At 43.0% G+C, this 27,183-nt stretch overlaps 1 protein-coding gene across 12 annotated transcripts in view; it reads right to left on the reverse strand.

The window, feature by feature from the left end:
- MAST2 (microtubule associated serine/threonine kinase 2) overlaps positions 1-27,183 on the reverse strand; it is a 391,471-nt gene that overhangs the window by 85,781 nt on the left and 278,507 nt on the right. For all 12 annotated transcript variants that reach the window (XM_048862155.2, XM_048862154.2, XM_048862150.2 and 9 more), the window contains one exon: positions 9,052-9,127. In XM_048862155.2, the coding sequence (XP_048718112.2) occupies positions 9,052-9,127 (76 nt within the window). The remainder of the gene's footprint in view (positions 1-9,051; positions 9,128-27,183) is intronic.

The following is a 27,183-nucleotide window of genomic DNA, read 5'->3' on the forward strand; positions in this document are numbered from 1 at the left end:
TTATTTTTGGTAGTCGAGCTGGTATGCCCTTTTTTATCTTTTTCATTGGCCACAGAGGGTGGGTGTAAGGGTACTCAAACCCTTTGGCCAGGACAAAGTATTTCTTTTTGGCCCATTTAGAGATGGGAGGGATGGATGAAGGAGTTTGCCAGAGGGCCTTGGCAATTTTGAGGACACCATCATGCACTGGTAGTGCGACATGAGCAGGGGTAGAGGCTGACAGGACATTCAACAATGTGTCCGCCTGCTCACCCATTTTCTCCACCTACAGGCTCAAGTTCTTGGCCACCCATCGAAGCAAAGCCTTGTGTTCTTTACAATCGTCTGGTGGGCTGGCCCTTGAGGGTCCCGCAGCCAAATTGTCTGGGGACAAAGATGGGGATTGTACCACTGAGGGAGGCTCTGGGGCATCTTCCCCTGTGGGGGAGGGAGGCTTAGGGAAAGGTGCAGTCTCCTCTGCCTCGACGTCCAGGTGTGCCTCATGCACCAAGCCCGGTGCTGTCAGTGCCACCATCTGTTGCTCCCAGGCGGCGGCCGATGAGCAGTGTGAAGGGGGCATTCCCCATGTAATCTAGTAAGAACACTGTGCCTTGCTGCCAAGACAGCACCGTCAATGTCAGAACAGCCTCGGGTGCCCATTCGTGCCGGTGGAGTCTAGGCGAGGGGCTGAACTGCCCTTCCGTGCCAGAGGAATCCCCTCCAGTGACCACGGTGGGGCCATCGATGCCTGAATCTGTCTGCTGTCGCCATCCCAGATCAGTGCCCAAAGCAAGGGGACCGGAGACGTGACAGAGAGTGCTCCCACAGGTTAGGTGACCAGGACTTCCGCCAAGAGGACAACCGGCGGGAAGGCGAATGGTGCGGGTAGTACTGAGACTAGCATCTCCCTCTAGGCAATCTGCGTTGAGATGGCGGGGACCGTGATTGTGCTGCCAGTGACCAAGGGTGAGCCCAGAGGATCTGTGCTGAGACTCCAGCGATCTGCGGCATGGAGGTGGAGAGTGCTGCTTCGTCTCGGGGGATCGGCAGCGCTCTACTGCCCCGAGTGGCCTGAGCGGCTGGGTTGCCCTTGTGGGGAGCCTTGCCGCTTCCTGTGGCACGTGCTATGTCAGGGGTGTGGGCAGAGGCCTTTGCTCTCTCGGCGCCGAGGGAGCTTGTGAAGGCATTGGTGCTGTCAGGGGTTTAGGTCCCATGCTGCTCCTGGGATCGGTAGTGGACCTTTTAAGGGGCTACGGGCCCTGACCGGGGAGGCACGGACGTGTGGCTCCGGAGTGGCCAGGCGGCCCGAAGTGAGTCCCTTGCCCGATGACCCTTGGCCCTTCTTGCCTGGTGCCGGGGAGCTGTGCTTCCTTGCTTTCTTTTTTGGCACTGGCAAGGAGGAACAGTGCTGGGTGGAGCCCAGTGCCAGGGGCACACTGTGCACCGAGGCTGAGGTACTGGCGAGTCCTGGCGGGGCAGCACGGAAGCCGGATGGAAACGTACTCCACGAGGAGAGCCTGTAAACGAATATCCCCCTCTTCCTGTGTGTGGGGCCTGAAAGTTTTTATAAATACGGTACTTATCTCTCACCTGTGATTCCCCTAAGCACTTGAGGCAGCTACTAAGGGGTTTACTTACAGGCAGTCCAGTCCAGGCTTCAACCTGGGAGACTGGGGCATGCCCCGCCTGGGGCGAAGTCCTCACTAAAACTCTAACTACTAACTACTTAATGCTAAGTACTATAAACAAACTATTTACAAGGCTTCAGAGTAACAGCCCTGTTAGTCTGTATTCGCAAAAAGAAAAGGAGGACTTGTGGCACCTTAGAGACTAACCAATTTATTAGAGCATAAGCTTTCGTGAGCTACAGCTCACTTCATCGGATGCATACCGTGGAAACTGCAGCAGACTTTATATACACACAGAGAATATGAAACAATACCTCCTCCCACCCCACTGTCCTGCTGGTAATAGCTTATCTAAAGTGATCATCAAGTTGGGCCATTTCCAGCACAAATCCAGGTTTTCTCACCCTCCACCCCCCCACACAAATTCACTCTCCTGCTGGTGATAGCCCATCCAAAGTGACAACTCTCTACACAATGTGCATGATAATCAAGTTGGGCCATTTCCTGCACAAATCCAGGTTCTCTCACCCCCTCACCCCCCCTCCCAAAAACCACACACACAAACTCACTATCCTGCTGGTAATAGCTCATCCAAAGTGACCACTCTCCCTACAATGTGCATGATAATCAAGGTGGCCATTTCCAGCACAAATCCAGGTTTTCTCACCCCCCCACCCCCATACACACACAAACTCACTCTCCTGCTGGTAATAGCTCATCCAAACTGACCACTCTCCAAGTTTAAATCCAAGTTAAACCAGAACATCTGGGGGGTGGGGGGTAGGAAAAAACAAGGGGAAATAGGCTACCTTGCATAATGACTTAGCCACTCCCAGTCTCTATTTAAGCCTAAATTAATAGTATCCAATTTGCAAATGAATTCCAATTCAGCAGTTTCTCGCTGGAGTCTGGATTTGAAGTTTTTTTGTTTTAAGATAGCGACCTTCATGTCTGTGATTGCGTGACCAGAGAGATTGAAGTGTTCTCCGACTGGTTTTTGAATGTTATTATTCTTGACATCTGATTTGTGTCCATTTATTCTTTTACGTAGAGACTGTCCGGTTTGGCCAATGTACATGGCAGAGGGGCACTGCTGGCACATGATGGCATATATCACATTGGTGGATGTGCAGGTGAACGAGCCTCTGATGGTGTGGCTGATGTTATTAGGCCCTTTGATGGTGTCCCCTGAATAGATATGTGGGGCATGTACCCGCATGGCCCCACAGTATGCCAACATTTTTATGGCTGATTTAGAACAACGCTTCCTCAGCTCTCGTCCCCTAAAGCCCCTACTCTACTTGCGCTATATTGATGACATCATCATCATCTGGACCCATGGAAAAGAAGTCCTTGAGGAATTCCACCATGATTTCAACAATTTCCATCCCACCATCAACCTCAGCCTGGTCCAGTCCACACAAGAGATCCACTTCCTGGACACTACAGTGCTAATAAACAATGGTCACATAAACACCACCCTATACCGGAAACCTACTGACCGCTATTCCTACCTGCATGCCTCCAGCTTTCACCCTGACCACACCACACGATCCATCGTCTACAGCCAAGCTCTGCGATACAACCGCATTTGCTCCAACCCCTCAGACAGAGACAAACACCTACAAGATCTCTGTCAAGCTTTCTTACAACTACAATACCCACCTGCAGAAGTAAAGAAACAGATTGATAGAGCCAGAAGAGTTCCCAGAAGTTACCTACTACAGGACAGGCCTAACAAAGAAAATAACAGAACGCCACTAGCCGTCACCTTCAGCCCCCAACTAAAACCCCTCCAACGCATTATTAAGGATCTACAACCTATCCTAAAGGATGACCCAACACTCTCACAAATCTTGGGAGACAGGCCAGTCCTTGCCTACAGACAGCCCCGCAACCTGAAGCAAATACTCACCAACAACCACATACCACACAACAGAACCACTAACCCAGGAACTTATCCTTGCAACAAAGCCCGTTGCCAACTGTGCCCACATATCTATTCAGGGGACACCATCACAGGGCCTAATAACATCTGCCACACCATCAGAGGCTCGTTCACCTGCACATCCACCAATGTGATATATGCCATCATGTGCCAGCAATGCCCCTCTGCCATTTACATTGGTCAAACTGGACAGTCTCTACGTAAAAGAATAAATGGACACAAATCAGATGTCAAGAATTATAACATTCATAAACCAGTCGGAGAACACTTCAATCTCTCTGGTCATGCAATCACAGACATGAAGGTCGCTATCTTAAAACAAAAAAACTTCAAATCCAGACTCCAGCGAGAAACTGCTGAATTGGAATTCATTTGCAAATTGGATACTATTAATTTAGGCTTAAATAGAGACTGGGAGTGGCTAAGTCATTATGCAAGGTAGCCTATTTCCCCTTGTTTTTTCCTACCCCCCACCCCCCAGATGTTCTGGTTTAACTTGGATTTAAACTTGGAGAGTGGTCAGTTTGGATGAGCTATTACCAGCAGGAGAGTGAGTTTGTGTGTGTATGGGGGTGGGGGGGTGAGAAAACCTGGATTTGTGCTGGAAATGGCCACCTTGATTATCATGCACATTGTAGGGAGAGTGGTCACTTTGGATGAGCTATTACCAGCAGGATAGTGAGTTTGTGTGTGTGGTTTTTGGGAGGGGGGGTGAGGGGGTGAGAGAACCTGGATTTGTGCAGGAAATGGCCCAACTTGATTATCATGCACATTGTGTAGAGAGTTGTCACTTTGGATGGGCTATCACCAGCAGGAGAGTGAATTTGTGTGGGGGGGTGGAGGGTGAGAAAACCTGGATTTGTGCTGGAAATGGCCCAACTTGATGATCACTTTAGATAAGCTATTACCAGCAGGACAGTGGGGTGGGAGGAGGTATTGTTTCATATTCTCTGTGTGTATATAAAGTCTGCTGCAGTTTCCACGGTATGCATCCGATGAAGTGAGCTGTAGCTCACGAAAGCTCATGCTCAAATAAATTGGTTAGTCTCTAAGGTGCCACAAGTACTCCTTTTCTATTTACAAGGCCTAACGCTCAAAGTCAGTAAAGGCAAAAAACTGCTAGCTCTTGTTATGCAAGGAAAGGCACTCCACCTAACCCCCACGGGCGGTAAGAAGGAACTGAGAGTGATTAGGGCCAGCGGTGCCTGATATACCGACACATGAATGTGGCACTCGAAGGGGTGCTACTGCTGATCCTATGGACACCACTAAGGCAAAAATCTTCAACGACCACGCATGTGGGCACGCACACACCTCGAATGGAACTGACATGAGCAAGAACTCGAAGAAGAAGAATCCATTTCTACTTGATGGCAGAGCCTGTGTGAGAGGAAGAGGTCAGACGTGGATGATCTCCAGGGCCCACACAATGATGGCATAACGTTTGTGAGAGATGGAAAATTCTGCTCAGATAAGATAAGGAAGCATAGTACTTTCCAGTGACCCAAGGCACAGAAATTCTCCTGGCAACACAGCATGGTGATCCACTAAATATAGCTGCACCAGCAGTGCCAGGATAACGAAACGCAGACTTTACAGATTTAGTGCTACTGGTATCTTGGCTATTTTAAATAGTGATGTAATTTTTCTCTTCCTTTTTTTGTTCCTTGTTCTAATAAAAACAGTTTAAAACAATTTTACATTTTAAACTGAGCATCAACACACAACTTAGACCAAATTAAAACATATTTTAGTAAAGGTATAGACAAAGGGGTCCCCTGAGCCTCCAATCTCCTATTTTTCCTCCCCTTCCCTTCATTAAAAGCCAAAAGAAACAGTAACCCTCTCTACAGAGGAATGCTTGATGCAGCTACCTTGGGAAGCAGGCTCTCTCTCCACTTCTGTCTGGCAGAGGAGTTTACTGGACAGGTGACACACTTCCCTTCTTAGAATCGTAGAATATCGAGTTGGAAGGGACCTCAGGAGATCATCTAGTCCAACCCCCTGCTCAAAGCAGGCACAATCCCCAATTTTTTTTGCCCCAGATCCCTAAATGGCCCCCTCAAAGATTGAACTCACAACCCTTCTTCTCCCCCATTCCTTAAGGCTCTCAAGAGCTTTCTTGGCACAGCTTCCAGCCCCTCCTTTTCTGGGATGGAATTTGATCCCCACATGGCAGCACTTGTATTTCTATACTCTTTTCACAGCACCTTGCTCCTGAGGCAAAAATCTAAGGTGCCATGCACTTGATGCCCTTATGTAAGTTTTGTAAAAAAACAGTTTTACACAATGAAACATTAATAGAAATATTTCTGTAAAAGCCATTTTAAAAATCTATGAAAACAGTATGTTATTTGGATTTAAATATTACCCACCATCAACTGCCTTTGGAACCCTAACTTAGAAGCACAGCTGCCAACTTTCATGCGGTAAATAAGCACCCTGACTTTCACAATAAGTCAATAATCAAGCTAATCCCATCTCAAAACAAGGCCAAAACAAGCCAATCCCTAAGAACCCCAACACTCTATGTGACTAGATCCCCCCAGCGTACAGCCTGGAACTGTGAGGGGGCCTGCTGTGCATCCCTGAGTCTCTCCCTCCCTTGCCAGGAACCAATCAAAAAAAAAAAAAAGAAGCAACAAGCTACAACAAGCCAAAAACTAGCCAACAAGAAACTCACAAGCCAATTAAGCCAAAAACAAGCCAAATTTCTGCATTTTTTTCGCGAGTCTGGCATGTCTGCTCAGAAGTGCTGTTTAGTGTATAGGGAATCAAGAGACCCCAGTTCTACTCCTGGCTCAGAAACTGACCTCCTGTGTGCAAGTCACTTCGTGTCTCTGTGCCTTTGTTTTCCTTCCAATCCTTTTTCTGGTTTGTTTATTTAGACTGCAAGCTCTTTGGGGGAAAAGGACTGTAACTACATGGTCTGTACAGCACCTAACCCAATTGTGCCCCAATGTCAGCTGGGGTTTCTTGGCCCTACTATAATAAATATTACACTGCCAGGACCATTGTATTGTGAGATGGAACAGAATGTGAAATTGTCCAGGCTAGTTCCATTCCCTACACTGAATGAAATGCAAAAGCTAGACAAAGAGCAGTGTTATGCCTAAAAGACCACAGTATACACGTTGTGGCCTGGGAGCTTTGTAGCATTAATTGTTGCACAATTTATGATTTCCAGATCACTGTTTAAACATTAAATGCTCACACAGAAAGGCAGACACTGCAGCAAATGTCTTGTAAAATCATCAGTGGTATTTGCTAGGGGCAGATTCAAGTTTTCCCATCACTGTCATCACAAAACCACCTATGAAATACAATGCTTCTCTGAGGTTATACTGTTAAAAGGTTTGCTTTCTGTTTTGAAGAGGGCTTTAAATGTAATATTGTTAAAATTGTAGTAACAGCCAACAGCTTCAGAAAGTTATGCCTCTAGTTTTATTGAAAGCTTTCCTTCATGCAGTCCTGAAACCAGATCCCAGGCTGCTGTCAACTGGCATGATTCAAGTGACTTCAGTGCAGCAAAACTGATTTACACCTGCTCAGGATCTGACCTTCCCCCCTTTTTTAAATAGGAATACATTTAAACCATTTGTATTTTTTAATCAGTAGAACCTGCTCTCATCCCTCCTGCCTGCCTCCTCTTCTCCCCGTCCCCTGTATAACAGGTATGGATTCAGATAATTAATATGCAACCACGACATTTATGACTAACAATAGCTCATCCTTAGGTGATGCCTGATAAATAGCATAAAGTCTGCTGCCAGCAATATAAAGGGGTGTCAGAGGTGGGAAGCAACTCAACTGACTGACTAGCAAAGGATTTCCTTCAATTATCTGGTTTCAGAGTAACAGCCGTGTTAGTCTGTATTCGCAAAAAGAAAAGGAGTACTTGTGGCACCTTAGAGACTAACCAATTTATTTGAGCATGAGCTTTCGTGAGCTACAGCTCACTTCATCGGACGCTGTAGCTCACGAAAGCTCATGCTCAAATAAATTGGTTAGTCTCTAAGGTGCCACAAGTACTCCTTTTCTTTTTGCTTCAATTATCTGATACTCAGGACCATAGCCCAGGGGCGATCTTTGACTTCTTCTCCCTGCCCCATATATCGCAACTGTTTCCAAATCCTGCCTTCCTCCAAAGCATTTCGAAGATTCATCTTTCTATCTATCTACCAGCTAAAATTCCTGTTTAGGCTCACATCATCTCCCATCCTGATTACCACAACCCCCGCTTCTCTGGCAACACTCAGATGGTTTCTTTCAGTCCAAGCAAAATGCAGCCACTCGGATCATCTTCCTCGTACATGAATCTGATCTTACTGTCCTCTTAGAATCCCTCCCCCACATACCCCACATCAGGTTCAGCCTTATCCTTGATTTCAAGGCCCAAAATTTATCGGCTCCTTGCTACTCATCCAGCCTTCTCTCTTTTTGTGTTATGCTGCCCTCACTCCCATCCTGTGCCCTCCATTCTGCTAAGGATGCCAAATTCAATACCCCATTTATCTGTTTCATTCACAGTTGTCTTCCGTCTATTGTTTCTTACACTACACCCAGCACCATGGAGTCTGAGCTCCTTCCAAAAGGGTGTGACCAGCAGCTGTTCTATGAGGTTCCCCATACCACCAACTACATTTGATGAAGTGAGCTGTAGCTCACGAAAGCTCATGCTCAAATAAATTGGTTAGTCTCTAAGGTGCCACAAGTACTCCTTTTCTTTTTGCGAATACAGACTAACACGGCTGTTCCTCTGAAACCTTCCTAAACTTGTCTACAAGGCAGCTGCCCTCTCTGCATTTCAAGACCTCTGTATTATGCTAGTGAAACGCGACGCTTTCCTTTTGCAAATGTTAAAGTAATACTAAATTTAACCTATTAACTGTTTCTCCTTGATATAGCAATATTGCTAACTGCTTTCTTGTCATGACTAAAGACTGGGGCCAGAGAGAGAGAAAGAGACAGGCTGCAACCAGTCTCATGTTGCAGACATTTATCTACTGGTAAATTCAGAGTATTTCATTTTAAAATAATATATTAAAAAAGGAGATTCAAACATCAGGGGTAGCAAAGAGATCAAGAATTGATGAACAAAATGTAGAATTTGATTGGCTTCGTGAACAAATAGGTTTCTTTAGAAAACAGAAGATCAGGATCCCTTAGAACAGACTTCATCTACTGATGAGGAAGCGGGACCTGAAAGAGTGCCATGGAAATGTGACTAATATACTGTGTGTCTATCCTCACCCTTATCACCTTGTTTTATCCCATCCTTGGCTCTCCAACCCTTCTGTCTCTGGCTTTTTTAGACTGCATGTCCCTCATGCAGGAACTCTGAATCATCTCCCATGTGTGGAAAGAACCTTGCAGTAGCACCCAAAATGTGCAACTAAAAAACAATATAATAATAATAATAATGGAGTGACAATCCATTCATGGAGTGACAAGCTTTCACCCGCTAATCATAAGAAACAAAATGTGTTAACTTACCTACGGGCAGGAACAAAGGAAAAATGAGCAGGTGCATTGGGAGAGAAATTCCTGGGACTGTCCAAAGGACTGCTACCTGTTTGAGAAAGTGGAGAACATTTACATTTGTGTTACATTCACAACAAACTCTCTCCTTGTCACAATATTTGATGAGTGAGTTAGCATGCTACATGAATAGTTTGGATTAAGATCTGTAGTTACAAAGAACAAAGAGTTTAGATCTTTGAACCTTTTAATAGCCTGAGCAATACCTTGTTAAATATATTTTTGACTGTGGGAAAAAAAAATGGAAAGTTGATTTTTCTCTCTCTACCATGAAATTAATGTTTTTACTTACTTTTTAGAATGTAAGTTAAGATGTGGACTTTCCAGTTTCAATTGTTAACAAAAACTAAGTAACACACAATGCAACAACTATATACAATATACTTGTTCTTGGATTTTTTTTAATGATTCTTGTATATGAGTTAATCCAATATTTAGCAATGAGAAACGATAGTTAGAAATGAAGCTGATTACTTTCTACTCAAGATTAAAGAGGATATCAAAGGAAGTACTTCTGTTCTCCCACTGTGAGATGTATTGGTGCAGACTGTGCTCTGTAAATAACATGTATTTTACTGCACAATCTTGCAAACCCAGCATAGTGCTCCTTACTGTGAATATATTCCAGTGGGACTGCTCATGGTAGCAAAACAGTACACCCATGAGTAAATGCTCGCAGGAATGGACCATAAGATCAATGTGGTATTTTTAAAAACTCTTTGCCTGTTAATTTCCAATGTTCTGAAATACAGTATTTAATAAGTACACTTTTCTAGCCCACCTTGATTATCATGCACATTGTAGGGAGAGTGGTCACTTTGGATGAACTATTACCAGCAGGAGAGAGAGTTTGTGTGTTTATGGGGGCGGAGGGTGAGAAAACCTGGATTTGTGCTGGAAATGGCCCAACTTGATTATCATACACATTGTAAGGAGAGTGATCACTTTAGATAAGCTATTACCAGCAGGAGAGTGGGGTGGGAGGAGGTATTGTTTCATGGTCTCTGTGTATATAATGTCTTCTGCAGTTTCCACAGTATGCATCTGATGAAGTGAGTTGTAGCTCACGAAAGCTTATGCTCAAATAAATTGGTTAGTCTCTAAGGTGCCACAAGTACTCCTTTTCTTTTTGCGAATACAGACGAACACGGCTGTTACTCTGAAACTTTTCTATCACTGAAAATGAAAATTCCAATGGGTTAGTAAACTGAAGGAAAAGATCTTTGAAAACTTATGGCGATCGGGGGAGGTATTGGATGATTGTAAAAAGACAAAAATAGTGCCTATGTTTAAAAAAGATGGGGAGGAGAATCCAGGGAACAACAGACCTGTCAGCCTCACCTCAGTTCCTGGAAAAATCATGGAGCAGATCCTCAAGGAATCCATTTTGAAGCACTTGGAGGAGAGGAAGGTGATTAGGAACAGTCAACATGGATTCATCAAGGGCAAGTCATGCCTGACCAACCTGATTGCCTTCTATGATGAGATAACTGGCTCTGTGGATGTGGGGAAAGCAGTGGACGTGATATATCTTGACTTTAGCAAAGTTTTGATACGGTCTTCCACAGTATTCTTGCCAGCAAGTTAAAGAAGTATGGACTGGATGAATGGACGATAAGGTGGATAGAAAGCGGGCTAGATCGTCGGGCTCAATAGGTAGTGAGAGGGGATTTGATAGCAGCCTTCAACTATCTGAAGGGGGGTTCCAAAGAGGATGGAGCTCGGTTGTTCTCAGTGGTGGCAGATGATAGAACAATGAGCAATGGTCTCAAGTTGCAGTGGGAAGGTCTAGATTGGATATTAGGAAAAACTATTTCACTAAGAGGCTGGTGAAGCACTGGAATGGGTTGCCTAGGGAGGTGGTGGAATCTCCATCCTTAGACGGTTTTAAAGCCCAGCTTGACAAAGCCCTGGCTGGGATGATTTAGTTGGGGTTGGGTCCTGCTTTGAGCAGATTAGATTAGATGACCTCCTTCAGTCTCTTCCAACCTTAATCTTCTATGATTCTATGATCAAGAATACCAAAGTCTTGCTTAGGTAGCACTAGAATTCTTCTCTCCAGCAACTGTTATATGACATAGCAACATACAGTTTGTATGTGGTACATCACAAATGTGTTTCATTTTAAAAAGATAAGTGTAGAAAATCTCTCTGAAATCTGAAATGATTTAACAACTGAATGCTGAAACCCAATGGAGTTAAAAGTTCACAAAAATACACTACAGCCTTAACAGCATATAGTCACTTCAGTGGGTCTACTCTTAAAGACAGGCACATACTTAAATGGTTTGCTGAATTCAGGTCCTTAATCCCAAACACATAATTCAGAATAGACACTACCAACTAACTAATAGTAATTTCTTTGATTGCACACAGTAAAATTACATTACTGTTATGGCAACAGGGCAACAAACATGTATTGGGCAAGCACTACACTACAAGGATGACATGTGCTGAACCTGGAAATGTTCTCAGTATAATTCAGAATTAAAATCTCATTTTTAAATTGATTTATTTTATAACACATACTGGTGACAGCTACAGAAGTGAGTTCAAATGATTTCTTGTTAAGAGTAAAGTTCTTTCAATGACCAGGTATCTCAAAGGGCTTGTCTTGACTTCAGTAGGATCTGCAAGTGTTCAGCACCCCTAAAAATCAAGCTATTACTAGTCATTTATCAAAGCCCCTCTTCAGCAAAGCACTTAAGCATATGCTTAAGATACACTGACTTCAATGGAATTTAAACAAGTGCTTAATTGCTTTGCTGAACAGAGATGGACTTAAACTTCATCTAGTATCATGAAAAAGTTACATTAACTGTGTTAAAATGCATTCAGAAACTAAGAGCTATTTAATGTTTTAGGCAAAAAAAATGTATTTAACTAGCAAACTGAAAGAACTAGTAAGAGTCTCACATAGTGTGAGCCTATCTGATTTTTTCACACATCAGCATCCATGTGGAGTGGTCTGCATATACAAATTCACTGCATTCTCCACATTGCTTGTGGCTCTTCCGGTCGGCTGACCTTGGGTGTATTTAGAGAGACAAGGTGAGTGAAGAAATCTCTTTTATTGGACCAACTTCTGTTGGTGGTAGAGACAAGCTTTGAGTTTACACAGAGCTCTTCTTCAAGTCTGGGAAACTTACTCAGTGTGTCACAGCAAAATATGTGATGGAACAGATTGTTTAGCGTAAGTCCCACCATCAACCTCAGCCTGGTCCAGTCCACACAAGAGATCCACTTCCTGGACACTACAGTGCTAATAAACAATGGTCACATAAACACCACCCTATACCGGAAACCTACTGACCGCTATTCCTACCTACATGCCTCCAGCTTTCACCCTGACCACACCACACGATCCATTGTCTACAGCCAAGCTCTGCGATACAACTGCATTTGCTCCAACCCCTCAGACAGAGACAAACACCTACAAGATCTCTATCAAGCATTCTTACAACTACAATACCCACCTACGGAAGTGAAGAAACAGATTGATAGAGCCAGAAGAGTTCCCAGAAGTCACCTACTACAGGACAGGCCTAACAAAGAAAATAACAGAACGCTACTAGCCGTCACCTTCAGCCCCCAACTAAAACCCCTCCAACGCATTATTAAGGATCTACAAGCTATCCTGAAGGATGACCCAACACTCTCACAAATCTTGGGAGACAGGCCAGTCCTTGCCTACAGACAGCCCCCCAACCTGAAGCAAATACTTACCAACAACCACATACCACACAACAGAACCACTAACCCAGGAACCTATCCTTGCAACAAAGCCTGTTGCCAACTGTGCCCACATATCTATTCAGGGGACACCATCAAAGGGCCTAATAACATCAGCCACACCATCAGAGGCTCGTTCACCTGCACATCCACCAATGTGATATATGCCATCATGTGCCAGCAGTGCCCCTCTGCCATGTACATTGGCCAAACCGGACAGTCTCTACGTAAAAGAATAAATGGACACAAATCAGATGTCAAGAATAATAACATTCAAAAACCAGTCGGAGAACACTTCAATCTCTCTGGTCACGCAATCACAGACATGAAGGTCGCTATCTTAAAACAAAAAAACTTCAAATCCAGACTCCAGCGAGAAACTGCTGAACTGGAATTCATTTGCAAATTGGATACTATTAATTTAGGCTTAAATAGAGACTGGGAGTGGCTAAGTCATTATGCAAGGTAGCCTATTTCCCCTTGTTTTTTTCTACCCCCCCCCCCCCCCCGACGTTCTGGTTAAACTTGGATTTATGCTGGAAATGGCCCACCTTGATTATCATGCACATTGTAAGGAGAGTGGTCGCTTTGGATAAGCTATTACCAGCAGGAGAGTGAGTTTGTGTGGGGGGGGGCGGAGGGTGAGAAAACCTGGATTTGTGCTGGAAATGGCCCAACTTGATGATCACTTTAGATAAGCTATTACCAGCAGGAGAGTCGGGTGGGAGGAGGTATTGTTTCACGGTCTCTGTGTATATAATGTCTTCTGCAGTTTCTATGGTATGCATCCGATGAAGTGAGCTGTAGCTCACGAAAGCTCATGCTCAAATAAATTGGTTAGTCTCTAAGGTGCCACAAGTACTCCTTTTCTTTTAGCATAAGTGGTTAACATATATTTCAATGGACCATTAAAGATGAAGGGGCCTGTTAAAACCCCTTCTGTCATAGGGAGGAAAGAAAGGGAGGAGGAGGAGAAAAAAAAGCAGCTGGTGGAGGGGTTGTTAGTGGGTTATAAAGCAATAAGCCATAAACCCAGTGCGTGTCTATTTAGTCCGTGCTTTTTAGTGCCCAGCAAAGTTATGAATTTATGCTCCCAGGGTTGTCTTTTGAAAGTGTTGTGCAGGTTTCCTTTGAGGATGGGGACTGATAGGTCAAATATAAAATGATTGTTTTGTGAGAAATATTCCCCTACAGGTGATACAATGTTTTTGTCTTATTTTCCTGTGAGAGTCCATTCAAAAGTGTACTGTTTGGTTTCACCCACATAGTTGCTATTGGGGCATGTAGTGCACTGGATGAGGTATACCACATATCATCATAGACATGTGTAGGACTCATTGATCTTACAAGGTGTGTTGATCATTATAGCAATGAAGATATATCTGCAGGTTCTCAATCTGTTGTTCTGGAAGGGTCTGATGCCACTTTGAGTTGCTGTGTCCTAGTCTGTGGGTAGCTTGCTTCTGATGGTGAGCTTGGGGTGGTTGGGGGATTGTTTCAAGGCCAGAAGAGGGTGTTTAGGAAAGATTTATTTCAGGATGGAGTCCCCTTCGAGTATAGGTTGTAGTTGTTTGATAATACCTCATATGGGTTCCAATGTGGGAGACAGGTGACAACTAGGGGTGCGCAGTAGGAGATTTTATTTCTGTATTGAAGTAGGTTCTCTCAGGGCATTGGATGGTCCGTTTCATGATGCAATCATCTACTCTGGTGGAGTGTCCTTGTCTTGTGATGAAAGGTGTATATCCTGGACTTTCTTCTCAGAACATATTCTATGGTATCTGAGTGCCTGAACGTAGATAACAGACTCCTTGGTGTGTTTGGGGTGGTTACTGAAGGTAGATGTGATGATCCATGGGTTTCTTGTATATCATTGTCCGAAGGGTTCCATTGTTGAAGCCGATCGTATCGTCCATGAAGTTGATGCTGGTGTGGGAGTGTTCCAGAGAAAGTTTAATGGTCAGGTGATGGTTGTTGAAGTTGTGATGGAAGTCTAAGAGGGACTTAAGTCATCTGTCCAGAGGATGCAAATAGCATCTGTATATCAGGTATATAATTAGTTTTGTGGTGCATTTGTGAACTCAGGCATATGTAGCTGCATCCACTTCGGAATTTGCTAGGTGCTCCCGTGATGGCTGGTTTTCAACAGTAGCCAAGGAATGAGAGTGCTGCTTTGATGGGCATGATGAGATAATATTAGGTTTCAGAGTAGCAGCCGTGTTAGTCTGTATCCGCAAAAAGAACAGGAGTTCTTGTGGCACCTTAGAGACTAACAAATTTATTAGAGCATAAGCTTTCGTGAGCTACAGCTCACTTCATCGGAAGCACAGAACGGAACATATAGTAAGAAGATAAATATATACATACACACACACACACACACACACACAGATAAGGTGGAAGTTGCCATACAAACTGTAAGAGGCTAATTAATTAAGATGAGCGATTATCAGCAGGAGAAAAAAAAACTTTTGTAGTGATAATCAAGATGGCCCATTTAGACAGTTGACAAGAAGGTGTGAGGATACTTAATATGGGGAAATAGATTCAATATGCGTAATGACCCAGCCACTCCCTGTCTCTGTTCAAACCCAAGTTAATGGTATCTAGTTTGCATATTAATTCAAGCTCAGCAGTTTCTCATTGGCGTCTGTTTTTGAAGCTTTTCTGTTGCAAAATTGCCACCCTTAAGTCTTTTACTGAGTGCCCAGAGAGGTTGAAGTGTTCTCCTACCGGTTTTTGAATGTTAGGATTCCTGATTTCAGATTTGTGTCCATTTATTCTTTTACGTAGAGACTTTCTGGATTGGCCAACGTACACGGCAGAGGGGCATTGCTGGCACATGATGGCATACCTCACATTGGTAGATGTGCAGGTGAATGAGCCCCTGATGGCATGGCTAATGTGATTAGGTCCTATGATGGTGTCACTTGAATAAATAAGTGGACAGAGTTGGCATTGGGCTTTGTTGCAAGTATAGGTTCCTGGGTTAGTGTTTTTGTTGTGTGGCTGCTGGAGACTATTTGCTTCAGGTTGGGGAGGCTGTCTGTAAGCGAGGACTGGTCTGTCTCCCAAGATCTGTGAGAGTGAGGGATAATTTTTCAGAATAGGTTGTAGATCCTTGATGATGCGTTGGAGAGGTTTTAGTTGGGGGTTGAAGGTGACAGCTAGTGGTGTTCTATTATTTTCTTTGTTGGGCCTGTCCTGCAGTAGGTGACTTCTGGGTACTCTTCTGGCTCTGTCAATCTGTTTTTTCATTTCAGCAGGTGGGTATTGTAGTTTTAAGAATGCTTGATAGAGATCTTGTAGGTGTTTGTCTCTGTCTGAGGGATTGGAGCAAATGCAGTTGTATCTTAAAGCGTGACTGTAGACAATGGATCATGTGATGTGTCCTGGATGAAAGTTGGAGGCATGTAGGTAAGTATAGCAGTCAAGTTTCCCGTATAGGGTGGCGTTTATGTGACCATCGCTGATTGGCACAGTAGTGTCCAGGAAATGGACCGCTTGTGTGGATTAGTCTAGGCTGAGGTTGATGGTGGGATGGAAATTGTTGAAATCATGGTGGAATTCCTCAAGGGCTTCTTTTCCATGGGTCCAGATGATGAAGATGTCATCAATGTAGCGCAAGTAGAGTAGGAGCGATAGGGGACAAGAGGTAAGGAAGCATTGCTCTGAGTCAGCCATAAAAATGTTGACATACTGTGGGGCCATGCGGGTACCCATAGCAGTGCCGCTGACTTGAAGGTATATATTGTCCCCAAATGTGAAACAGTTGTGGGTGAGGACAAAATACAAAGGTTAGCTACCAGGTTTGCCGTGACATTATCGGGGATACTGTTCCTGATAGCTTGTAGTCCATCTTTTTGTGGAATGTTGGTGTAGAGGGCTTCTATATCCATAGTGGCCAGGATGGTGTTTTCTGGAAGATCACCGATGGATTGTAGTTTCCTCAGGAAGTCAGTGGGGTCTCGAAGATAGCTGGGAGTGCTGGTAGCGTAGGGCCTAAGGAGGGAGTCTACATAGCCAGACAGTCCTGCTATCAAGGTGCCAATGCCTGAGATGATGGGGCATCCAGGATTTCCAGGTTTATGGATCTTGGGTAGCAAACAGAATACCCCTGGTTGGGGTTCTAGGTATGGGTCTGCACAGATCTGTTCTTGTGCTTTTTCAGGGAGTTTCTTGATCAGATGGTGTAGTTTCTTCCGGTAATCCTCAGTGGGATACTGGATATCAAAGATTCTTCTCTTTATATGTGCTTCTACAAACCATTCTCCTATATTAACAAGGAAGATAAACCTTCTTTGTCTTGGTTGAGGGTGATGCCAAGCAGGATTGTTGCTGACCTAAACAATGCAACTTACAATGCCAACAACATCAAGCATATCATTGGTGTGGAGAAGTGGGGCATTCTATACACACACACACACGTCATACCATTTTAACTACACCAGTTTAGTTAAAGTGATACAACTCTCTAGTGTGGAACAGTTGTACTAGTATAAAGGTGCTTATATGGGAAGGGAAATAAGAGATATCAACATACGGTGTCTTTATGCCAGTAATAAACTGTAATAAACTGCATCTACACTAGGGGTTGCATAACTACTTAGGTAAAAAAATCATATCTAACCAAAATACCTGTACAAAAACTGTAGAACTGACTTTAAAAAGAACTAGATAAATTCATGGAGGATAGGTCCATGAATGGCTATTAGCCAGGATGGGCATGGATGGTGTCCCTAGACTGTATTTGCCAGAAGCTGGGAATGGGCAACAGTGAATGGATCACTGGATGATTAACTGTTCTGTTCATTCCCTCTGGAGTACCTGGCATTGGCTGCTGTCAGAAGACAGGACACTGGGCTAAATGGACCTTTGGTCTGACCCAGTATGTCCTTTCTTATGTTCTTAAGATGGACTTTTAAGAGAAGAATTTTAGACATGTACACGAAGTATAGAGGTGCAGGGGGCAGGGAGATTGGACAATGGTCAGAGAGGTAGGTTGGGATAGGGGTTTGGTTTTTTTTAATGGCAGGGACCAGATCATGCTTGTACCAGGGAAAGGAATTTGTGGAGAGAGGTGAGGGAGAGGGTAATAAGAGGGGGCAAGGGAAGTTAGGAGGCAGGAGGTTTTAGGTAGGTGAAGTGCCAATCACTCAACTATCCATATATCTGAAGTATTGCACATTCTATTCTTTTAAAAATAAACAGAAAGTGGAAAATCCTTTTTCCAAATGCTTAGAAATTTAATTACGAGCTAAAGTTCTTCAGTGATATCAAAGATATTAATCCAAAATTCACATGCAAATGTGACCTTTTCTGATACGCACTACTGGTAAACAGAGCTTCAGCCAATGTTTTTAAAAATAGAGCTGACATTAATTGAGGGTATTACATACCTAACCAAACCAAAGCTTAAGGTTTTTGAACACTAAAACGTAAATTACTCTAAAATTCTAATGCTGGGACCAGTTTTTAAAACAAAAACAGGGTTTATAAGTGATTTATCCTTCAGTTTATTGACAGAGGCATAATATTTAAGTGGTGTGCCCATGAAATAAAATTTGAGGTGAAAAATGCTTATTAGATTGAGTACATGTCTATGTGCAGTAGAATGTAACATGCAAAACTGTATACACTAATTCATTTGTTCTATTATAATGGATTATTAGAGAGGTGCTAATTTTATTTTAATTTTTAGGTTTAATTAATGCACATCAATTAAAATTAACTTTTTGAAGAAACTTTGATCTCTGAAAAAGATTTGGTGCCAAGAACTTTTAATTTAGTAGAGAATTCATATCAACAGGTGGACCAAGAGTGTAGGAAAGCTGAAAAAAAAAATCTAGGAAATCAGCTGAAATACTAGAAAGTGTAAGAATTTAAAATGTATGAACAGCAATCCCTGTGCACATTGCTTAACAACATTCATAGAGGATATGAAATTGATTTTCGATTTGGCCTGAAAACTTGATGTGTAGCTTATTATTAAACCAAGCGGGAGTCATGGAATGGTCTCAGAATTAGGGCTCCTCAGCATGGCAGGCCATTCGTCATTGCAGTTTTTGCTTTCCAGCTTTGCAGACAGGACTCAAAATACATGAGTTATGCACGGTGTACAACATGATTGCAGTCTCTGAGATTTTCAGGCCCTTCAGCCTCCTTGTTGAATGTCGTGTTTGTGTAGGGTAGGTGCAACTTTAATGAAGTAGTGGCTGTCTGTGGGCCAGTGAGGGCATTGTGGGACTGCCAAACTGAAAGGATGACTCAGCCACACTCCCTTTCCCTTGACCATACCCAGGAAATGTAAAGGTTCGTTCCTATATGTCAAAGTTCCTTCCCCACTCTGAACTCTAGGGTACAGATGTGGGGACCTGCATGAAAGACCCCCCTAAGCTTATTCTTACCACCTTAGGTTAAAACTTCCCCAAGGTACAAACTTTTACCTTTTGTCCTTGGACCTAATGCTGCCACCACCAAGCGTGTTAAACAAAGAACATGGAAAGAGCCCACTTGGAGATGTCTTTCCCCCCCCCAAATATCCCCCCAAGCACTACACTCCCTTTCCTGGGGAAGGCTTGATAAAAATCTTCACCAATTTGCATAGGTGAACACAGACCCAAACCCTTGGATCTTAAGAACAATGAAAAAGCAATCAGGTTCTTAAAAGAGAATTTTAATTAAAGAAAAAGTAAAAGAAAAACCTCTGTAAAATCAGGATGGTAAATACCTTACAGGGTAATCAGATTCAAAACATAGAGAATCCCTCTAGGTAAAACCTTAAGTTACAAAAAGACACACAAACAGGAATATACATCCCATTCAGCACAACTTATTTTATCAACCACTTAAAACAGAATCTAATTCATATCTAACTAGATTGCTTACTAACTCTTTACAGGAGTTCTGACCTGCATTCCTGCTTGGGTCCTGGCATCACACACACAGACAGACCCTTTGTTTCCCCCCGCTCCAGATTTTAAAGTATCTTGTCTCCTCATTGGTCACTTTGGTCAGGTGCCAGCGAGGTTATTTTAGCTTCTTAACCCTTTACAGGTAAAAGGACTTCCTCTGGCCAGGAGGGATTTTATAGCACTGTATGCAGAAAGGTGGTTACCCTTCCCTTTATATTTATGACACTATATCATTAATATTCTTGTAACAGTGTGTTGATTTATCTAATGAGTAGTCTTTGTAAAAGCACCACTTGAGACAGAGTGAGGAGTCTCAGATCCAACAGCAGCAATTCTAACCCTTGAGCAACAGGAGAATATACCTTTGCTCACAGAATAAATAGGTTTATATCATCTTTGCTGGGTGAGACCAACACACTTAGGCTTCTCCTATTAAAATTCCTTCAACTACAGAAGATGCAATAGTACTGGGAAATTTTTAAAGGAAAGTAGAAATTCCCCTTCTCCCTGAAGCTTCTTTAAAGCTTCACCCAGACTTGAGTAGAGCAGAAGAACTAATTGCTTTTCATTTTTGAACTAGAAATAACTCACATGGGACCTAATCAAAATCCCAGAGTCTGGATAGAAATATGCCATATAAATCTGAAAAACAGGATACAAAGGAATTAGTGGTATCTCTGTACCAGACTGTGCACACTGAAAAGTGTTAGCACTCCCACATAGATAATACTGAAATCTGAAAAAGTCTCATTACCCAATTTGTTCAGTTACTCAAAATTATTTTGATTATAATTTTAAAGTTTTTAATTATACTAAAGATTGCTAAAGCTAAAGATAAATGGGATAAGTCTCTGATTCAGCTATGTTTCATTATTAGGAAACTGGGACTATGGCTACCCTGACCTGCAGTTCACAGTATGGGATAAGAATACCAGAGCAAACTCTCCTCTCTGGGCACTACAGACGCAAACTAAAAAGTTCTAGTTCACATTAATACAGTCCTGTTTGAAAAATAATTTGACTGCACGTGGTTAAATTATTTAAGGAGAGGAAAGACAAATGTGAGCCAAAGCCAACCTACTAGTATTAAAATGCCTCGTTAAATGACACTCGCTTAGTTGGTAAGCTCTACAATGAATTAGAAGAAGAGGACTACTACTAATATGGGTTTTCTCTCCCCAAGTGAAGTGTGGGGTAGTCATGCACTTAACATTAGCGTAATCAAAGTTACTAGAATAAATATCCCCATCTTTGATGGGGAAATAGATGCCTGCAGTATTCAAGAAAGTGAAGTGAATGTCAGGATAAGGCCTTGAATAAGTAGAGCTCTAACTGCCTGGGGGAAGGAGAAATTATTGAAGCATTTCAAAATCAGCTCATAAATGTAAAATGTAGAATGACTACGTTTCCAGAGACATTTAAGTAAGCAATTTTTGGTAAAAGCATTTTTTAGCATTGCCTCCCTTTGCCTCCCATTGTTCCCAATGAGAGTGAAATCAAGCTGCCCTTAGGGAAGATGACTCCCCTCTCCTCTGTCAGCAAGCAAAGAGGGGCACTGAGAAGAGCAGGTGAATGGAGGCAGCAGCAGAAGTTGTTACTGAAGGCAGCCTGTGACTTTGGTCCTTTTGGGAACAATGAGAAATAGAGGACATTTTGAAAAAGGCTGTACTAACTGAGTGTAGCCTGTGGCCTGAGTGCCAGTAGGGCTATGAGAATGCAACTATTTTCACAAAGGGAAATTCTTCATTAATTTGTCTGAAGGAGAACATTCTGTTTGAGCTTCTGCTAAAGGAGAAACTTTCAGATATGGAAAAATAATGGAAAAAACTACCACTGATCCTAACAGTCTGTTTTCAAAGACTACCCATTGCATATGATCTACACAAGATTGACCTGTCTGCCAGTTTTTATATAGATAGACAATGCTTGAGCTGAGATTACTTGGAACCCAAAAAAAGTGGACACGGGGTGCTACATTTCTTAAAGAAATATTAACTAACTTTAAATGGATAACTAACAAGCACATTTACTTGTAAGTTTTCAGAAAATTCATTCAGGAACCTCACTAAATCCTGCACTTTTGGGAAGAATACTCTGCTCTATTCTTCATAGATATCAAGAGAATGAATCCCTCCCTTAAGGACAAAATTCAATTCAGTCTTAATTACGGAGCTGTGACTGGCTTCTCCAGAATGAAGGTTTCATCTTCAAAGCAGATAATCCACCTTCAAGTTATGTATTCTGGGTTTTGCATTTGTTCTGATTTTTTGGGGAGGGAGGTGGTTGTAGTTTCTAATGCAGGGTTCTCTGTTTTGTTGTTTGGTTTGATTTTGCTTTCTGTGGGAGTTCAAGGGGTCAGGTGCAACGGGACTGTGACAATCCCTGGAATAGAGTAAATGACTATAATGTAGCTATCATTTCGCTGCTTAAAATCTTAAACACGAGTCTAATATTACAAAGGTCAGGATTATACATGGTACTAATAGGTCCTGCTATAATATCTGTACTCATATGGTCTTATCACAATTTTCAAAAGGGTTTCTGCATTTTATTTTTCCAATATGTTCATTAATAATGCACTATTATGTTTCTTGTCGTGACTCCTCTGCCAAAATTTTACAATACATTTTTTAAATAGAATCCTCATTCTACTAATCTGAATTTTTAAAAATATGCACAATTGGCCACTGCTAATGATCTGAAGTACTATATTTTTGGAATACTCCCTGTATTAGAGAGATCTGACCTTTAACAAACTAGGGTGTAGAGCTAGAAGATTAAATGGAGCACTATGTTAACTAATCAAATACAGTTTATTAGTAAGATTTTAAATAAATAGTATCTTAAAAGCAAACTATTAACAGTATTTGAAGATGGAGTTCTCTGGCAATAATATTCATAGGATTGCCTCTCACACAGGGGTAGACAAGCAGGCTTACAACAAAACATGGTATTGCACAGAACACCGCTCAGGTGAAACAGCCAATGAAAGTTCCTAGAACAACAGTTTTCAGTGGTTGCTTGCTTTGTAAATAAAACAGAGCCTGAAGCTGATCACAGGGAAGTCACAGCATCCATCATTTCCCCGTCTTACCCTTAAAAAAAAAAAAAAAAAATCACAGAAACCCCCTTCTCTGAATATCAGGAACTTGCTGCTGCATCCTCAAATGACGGGCAAACACCAGTTCAGCTAGTCCCCCTTTATACTGTTTCACATGTAAGGAAATGCATTTTCCAACATCAAGGATGGTTAAAATAAAGCTCTTCCTGAATGGATTGTACTGTGCCACGCACACTGATCTCATTGGCAAATCCCAGCAAGGGGTACCTCTATGATTCAGGTTTTGAGATGAATTTAATTTTGTGGTACATGGCACCTAGTAAAATGATTCCTTCTAAGAACCCTTCATAGCTTGTTTGTATTCCTGTTGGTGTTTAACGCTTGCAAGTGAGATTACAGAGTGGATATTAGGGAAGAGTTTGTTTTCAGTGCAGTGAAGGCCATTTAAGAGTGGTCCTTTTTAATGCTTTGACATTCACTACATGCTTTTTAAACTGTGTAAGTGCACAGGCATGGTTGTCATGTTCAGTTACAATATGAATCAAACAAACATGACAGCCTGACCTCTTCATTCCAAAAGTTGCCTAGAATATTTAAGAGAAATACTTATGACACACACAGAGCTCTAGTATTAATCTGACTTTGTCTACAGGTAAACAACTTTCTTGGGGAGAAAGGTGACTCTCTTAAGTATTCTACCTTTAGAGAACTCCTATTATCCAGTAATTTCTCCTTCTTTTCTCTACAGTAAGTCTTGGAGGTTACAAAGTATATCCTTTTAATTAATATGTTAAATCCAATATGCAACATAGGAACACATATTGGAAAGGATTACTTGAAGTAATTACACATGACAAACCACTGTTTAGTTACTCTAGTTTCTAGACATCAGTGTGCCACATGGTTCTGACAAAACTTGGTGTAGGAAAATTTGACATAATGATGAGAAAGCTAAGACCAACTTTTCATTTTGGGAGTGGATTGGGAGAAAGGGGATGGAGGAGAGAATTGAACTGTCTTCTATTGTGCGTACACCCACCAACAAAAAAAAAAAAATTCCTGCCTGTTTTCTGTGATATGGCTACACTTATGTGGACTGTATAGTTTGGGCATGGGTGTAGTTTGGAGGGGGCAAGAGAGGGTTGCCCCCCCAACTGCAAACCTCAGGCACAGACAGAATTTCACACACACACACACACACCACATACCCCACGCATGGCCCCACTGGTCTGACTGGAGTTGCCCCCGCAAAAAAATATAGACATCAGACTACATCTATGAGTTTGGGGCCCTCTGTCAGTCAGATAGCAATCAACCGAAACAAAAATATTTATTTCACATTTTCAGGGGCATCTTTTTGTATCTTCTGTGATAGACCCAGGCAAGTTGGGTACTGCAGAGTAGCCTTATTGGGATCCAGGAAGTGGGCGGGCAAAGCCCGCCCACTGCTAAAGGATCCCCCCCCAGCCTAAGGGGGGGGTCCACAGGACCTGGAAAACCAATTAATTACGGGGGACAAATAATGAACAACAGGGACAGGAGTAGCAGAAGGCAGATATACTGGTCACTGGGTTAACAGCTTTCTGTTCCCTGATTGACCAGAGCAGGGGCTGCTCCAGGCTAATGAGAACACCTGACTCCAATTAAGCTGCAAAGCATCAGATGAGGCCACCTAAGCTAATGTGACCACCTGACTCTAATTAAGGCCCCTCTGATAATATAAAAGGGCTCACTCCAGTCAGACAGAGGGGAGCCAGAGGAGGGGAAGTACAGTTGAAGTGCTGGTTAATGAAGACACCCTCAAGTCATTGGTAAGGGAGCCCTAAGGTAAGGGTGAAGAAGGGAGAAGCAGCAGAGCTGTGGGGAAGTAGCCCAGGGAAATGTAGCAACTCTGGCAGTGAAAGGTTGGCTGCCAACAGCTGCTACCATTAGGATCTCTGGGACAGGACCCGGAGTAGAGGATGGGCCTGGGTTCCCCCCAACCCACCACTACAGAAACACCTCCTGGGAGGGGAAAACAGGCCCTTGTCAGGACAGGAGACTAAACTGTTTTGGCATAAGGCCGTAGGAGCAACAGAGACTGTGGGAATTCTCTCACCAACCTCCATTGCTGGCTTATGATGAAAAGGGCTCAGTTGACTGTATTCCTGGCCCGAGAGAGAGAAGGGCTATGTGGAGGGCTGCAGTGAGTGTCTGAAGCTAGCATAAATCACCTGGAAGCCCGGGACCCACGGGGACAAGGTTGGAGCTCTGCCACATTTCTTAGTTGAACACTTCCATAACTAAAATGGAATCAGTTAAATCCTAGCATAGGAATATGAGTACTCAGAGTAATGATCACTGTAGCCGTGTTAGTCTGTATCAGCAAAAAGAAAAGAGTACTAGTGGCACCTTTGAGACTTAACAAATTTATTTGAGCATAAGCTTTCGTGAGCTATCCTTATGAAAGACTGTTTAGGGAGGGCCCACCCTGAAGACTCAGATCTCCTTTATTCTTCTAGCTGATGTGACGGCTACCAGGAAAGATGTTCTCATAGACATGTGGTAAAGGTGTTAGCCATGGTGCTTTTGCACTACTGGAAAGTGTTCCAATACTATAGTGATGAGCGCAATATAAAAACTTATGTAGAACAGAATGTGGGTTGCAGCCATCCCACCCCATATGCCTTCAACTATGGGAAGCAAGAGGATGGCTAGGGCACAGGTGTGGCCCCCACCAACACTGCTATTCAAAAGAATTCAACCTTACACACATGGGCGCATGTCACCAAGAGCAAAATCCATGTTGACAAACACTTGAAAAACATAATATTATAGTAAGGAAGCAGAGACGAAGCATGTTGTTTGCAGAATGTTACTGAAATCTATTCATGCTCCTTGGCAGAATTATTTTATCCTTTGGAGTTTCCCCACCAGGACAGGGTCAAAACTGTTGTTGGTAGCTATCGGTGTGGTGCTCTGTTCTGGTTCAATGATGAACAGTCAGCTGCATGCATGTTCCCTCTGTGTGCTGCCCCAGCTCTGCACAGATAGTTAACACAGCAGACCCTGAGAGAACCCCCAAAAACCACAGACTCTAATACGGTACAAAGGCACCTGAGCCAGGTTTATTGTCAGACAAAGCGCAGTAAAAGTTCCCTACAGACTCTACAGGGCATACTACGAACATGTGCCCCCGGCAATGGATGCAGCTCAGTCAGCGGCGGAACACTCCACTGCCCCCTAGGCTGGACAAAGAAGTCGCTCCCGGACCTACTTTTATACAGTTGCAGGACAGATTACTCATCATAGGTCAAACGAATCTACCCATCATGTTGTCCTTTTGACCCTGTCTTTAAGATGCACCTGCCTGTTCCTTGTTATGTCTGTGGAGTGTTCTGATGCCGTCTTGGCGCAAGTTCTTCTCATTAGCACTTATGCGTATGTGTGTGCACGTGCTTCTAACAACCTTTTCTTGCCAACTTCTGTGAGTGGGACCTGCCTCTGGCTCACAGCCAGGCTTTGCTTAACACTGCCTGGAAGTATTTTGGTTCAGGCTTCAAGCCTCAGACTGGGCCTCTGATACAAAAGTTTGTTTCAGGGCCTCCTCTTACAACAAAAACCAACCCTTCAGAGTAGACTCACAAGGCTCTCTCACGGTCACCTTTTCCAGAAAAGGAGTCATCTTTTTTCATCTTTTGTCTGTGGCCGGGGATTGGAATTGCAGTATCTTGGATACCTGTCTGATCAGGAATATCTAATACTTGGAGGGTGCCTTCATATTTTCCTCCCTTCTAAGGTGAGGGCTATTTTCTCGGGTTTCCTAGATCCTTGGAAAAGTTCCACAGAAGGAACCAAAGAGAGGAGGCATCTGGGCTCTGTAGCAGCTGCAAAGGTTGGCCTGCTATGATTCAAAGAGAGAGCTCACCTGCCAACCAAGAAGGCTCTTCAATGGGAAGGGTGATTCGTATGCACAGTAAAGGCATGTTCAGTACAGACAGCAGGGCACCTAGAGCCTCACACTCCCCTTTCTGCCTTCCCATTATGAAATATTTTAAAACTTGTAACTGCTACAACAGAAACTGTAATTAAAACTACCCACAGAAAGACCGAAAACAATACTCATGTCGCAATCTATAGCTGCCAGAAACACAAATGAGACAGTTAAGGCCAGGAAAACAGATGCTGTTAGAAAAAGAAAGACAGTGTACCAAAAGTTTTAGAGCAAACAAGAAATCTCCCTTGGGCTTGGCAATAGTGAAGTGGAAACAAACTCTAAAATCTATACCACAAAGAAACATTATTACTTCAAGGAATGTGATCTCTGGCATGCGAAGCAGTATTAGCTAGTATCTCCTATTGTTACTACGAGAGGATATTACAAGAAAGTTCAAACAAGCA

The sequence above is a fragment of the Caretta caretta genome, chromosome 8 (assembly GCF_965140235.1).
Source record: "Caretta caretta isolate rCarCar2 chromosome 8, rCarCar1.hap1, whole genome shotgun sequence".
In the NCBI taxonomy this organism is placed as follows: domain Eukaryota; kingdom Metazoa; phylum Chordata; order Testudines; family Cheloniidae; genus Caretta; species Caretta caretta.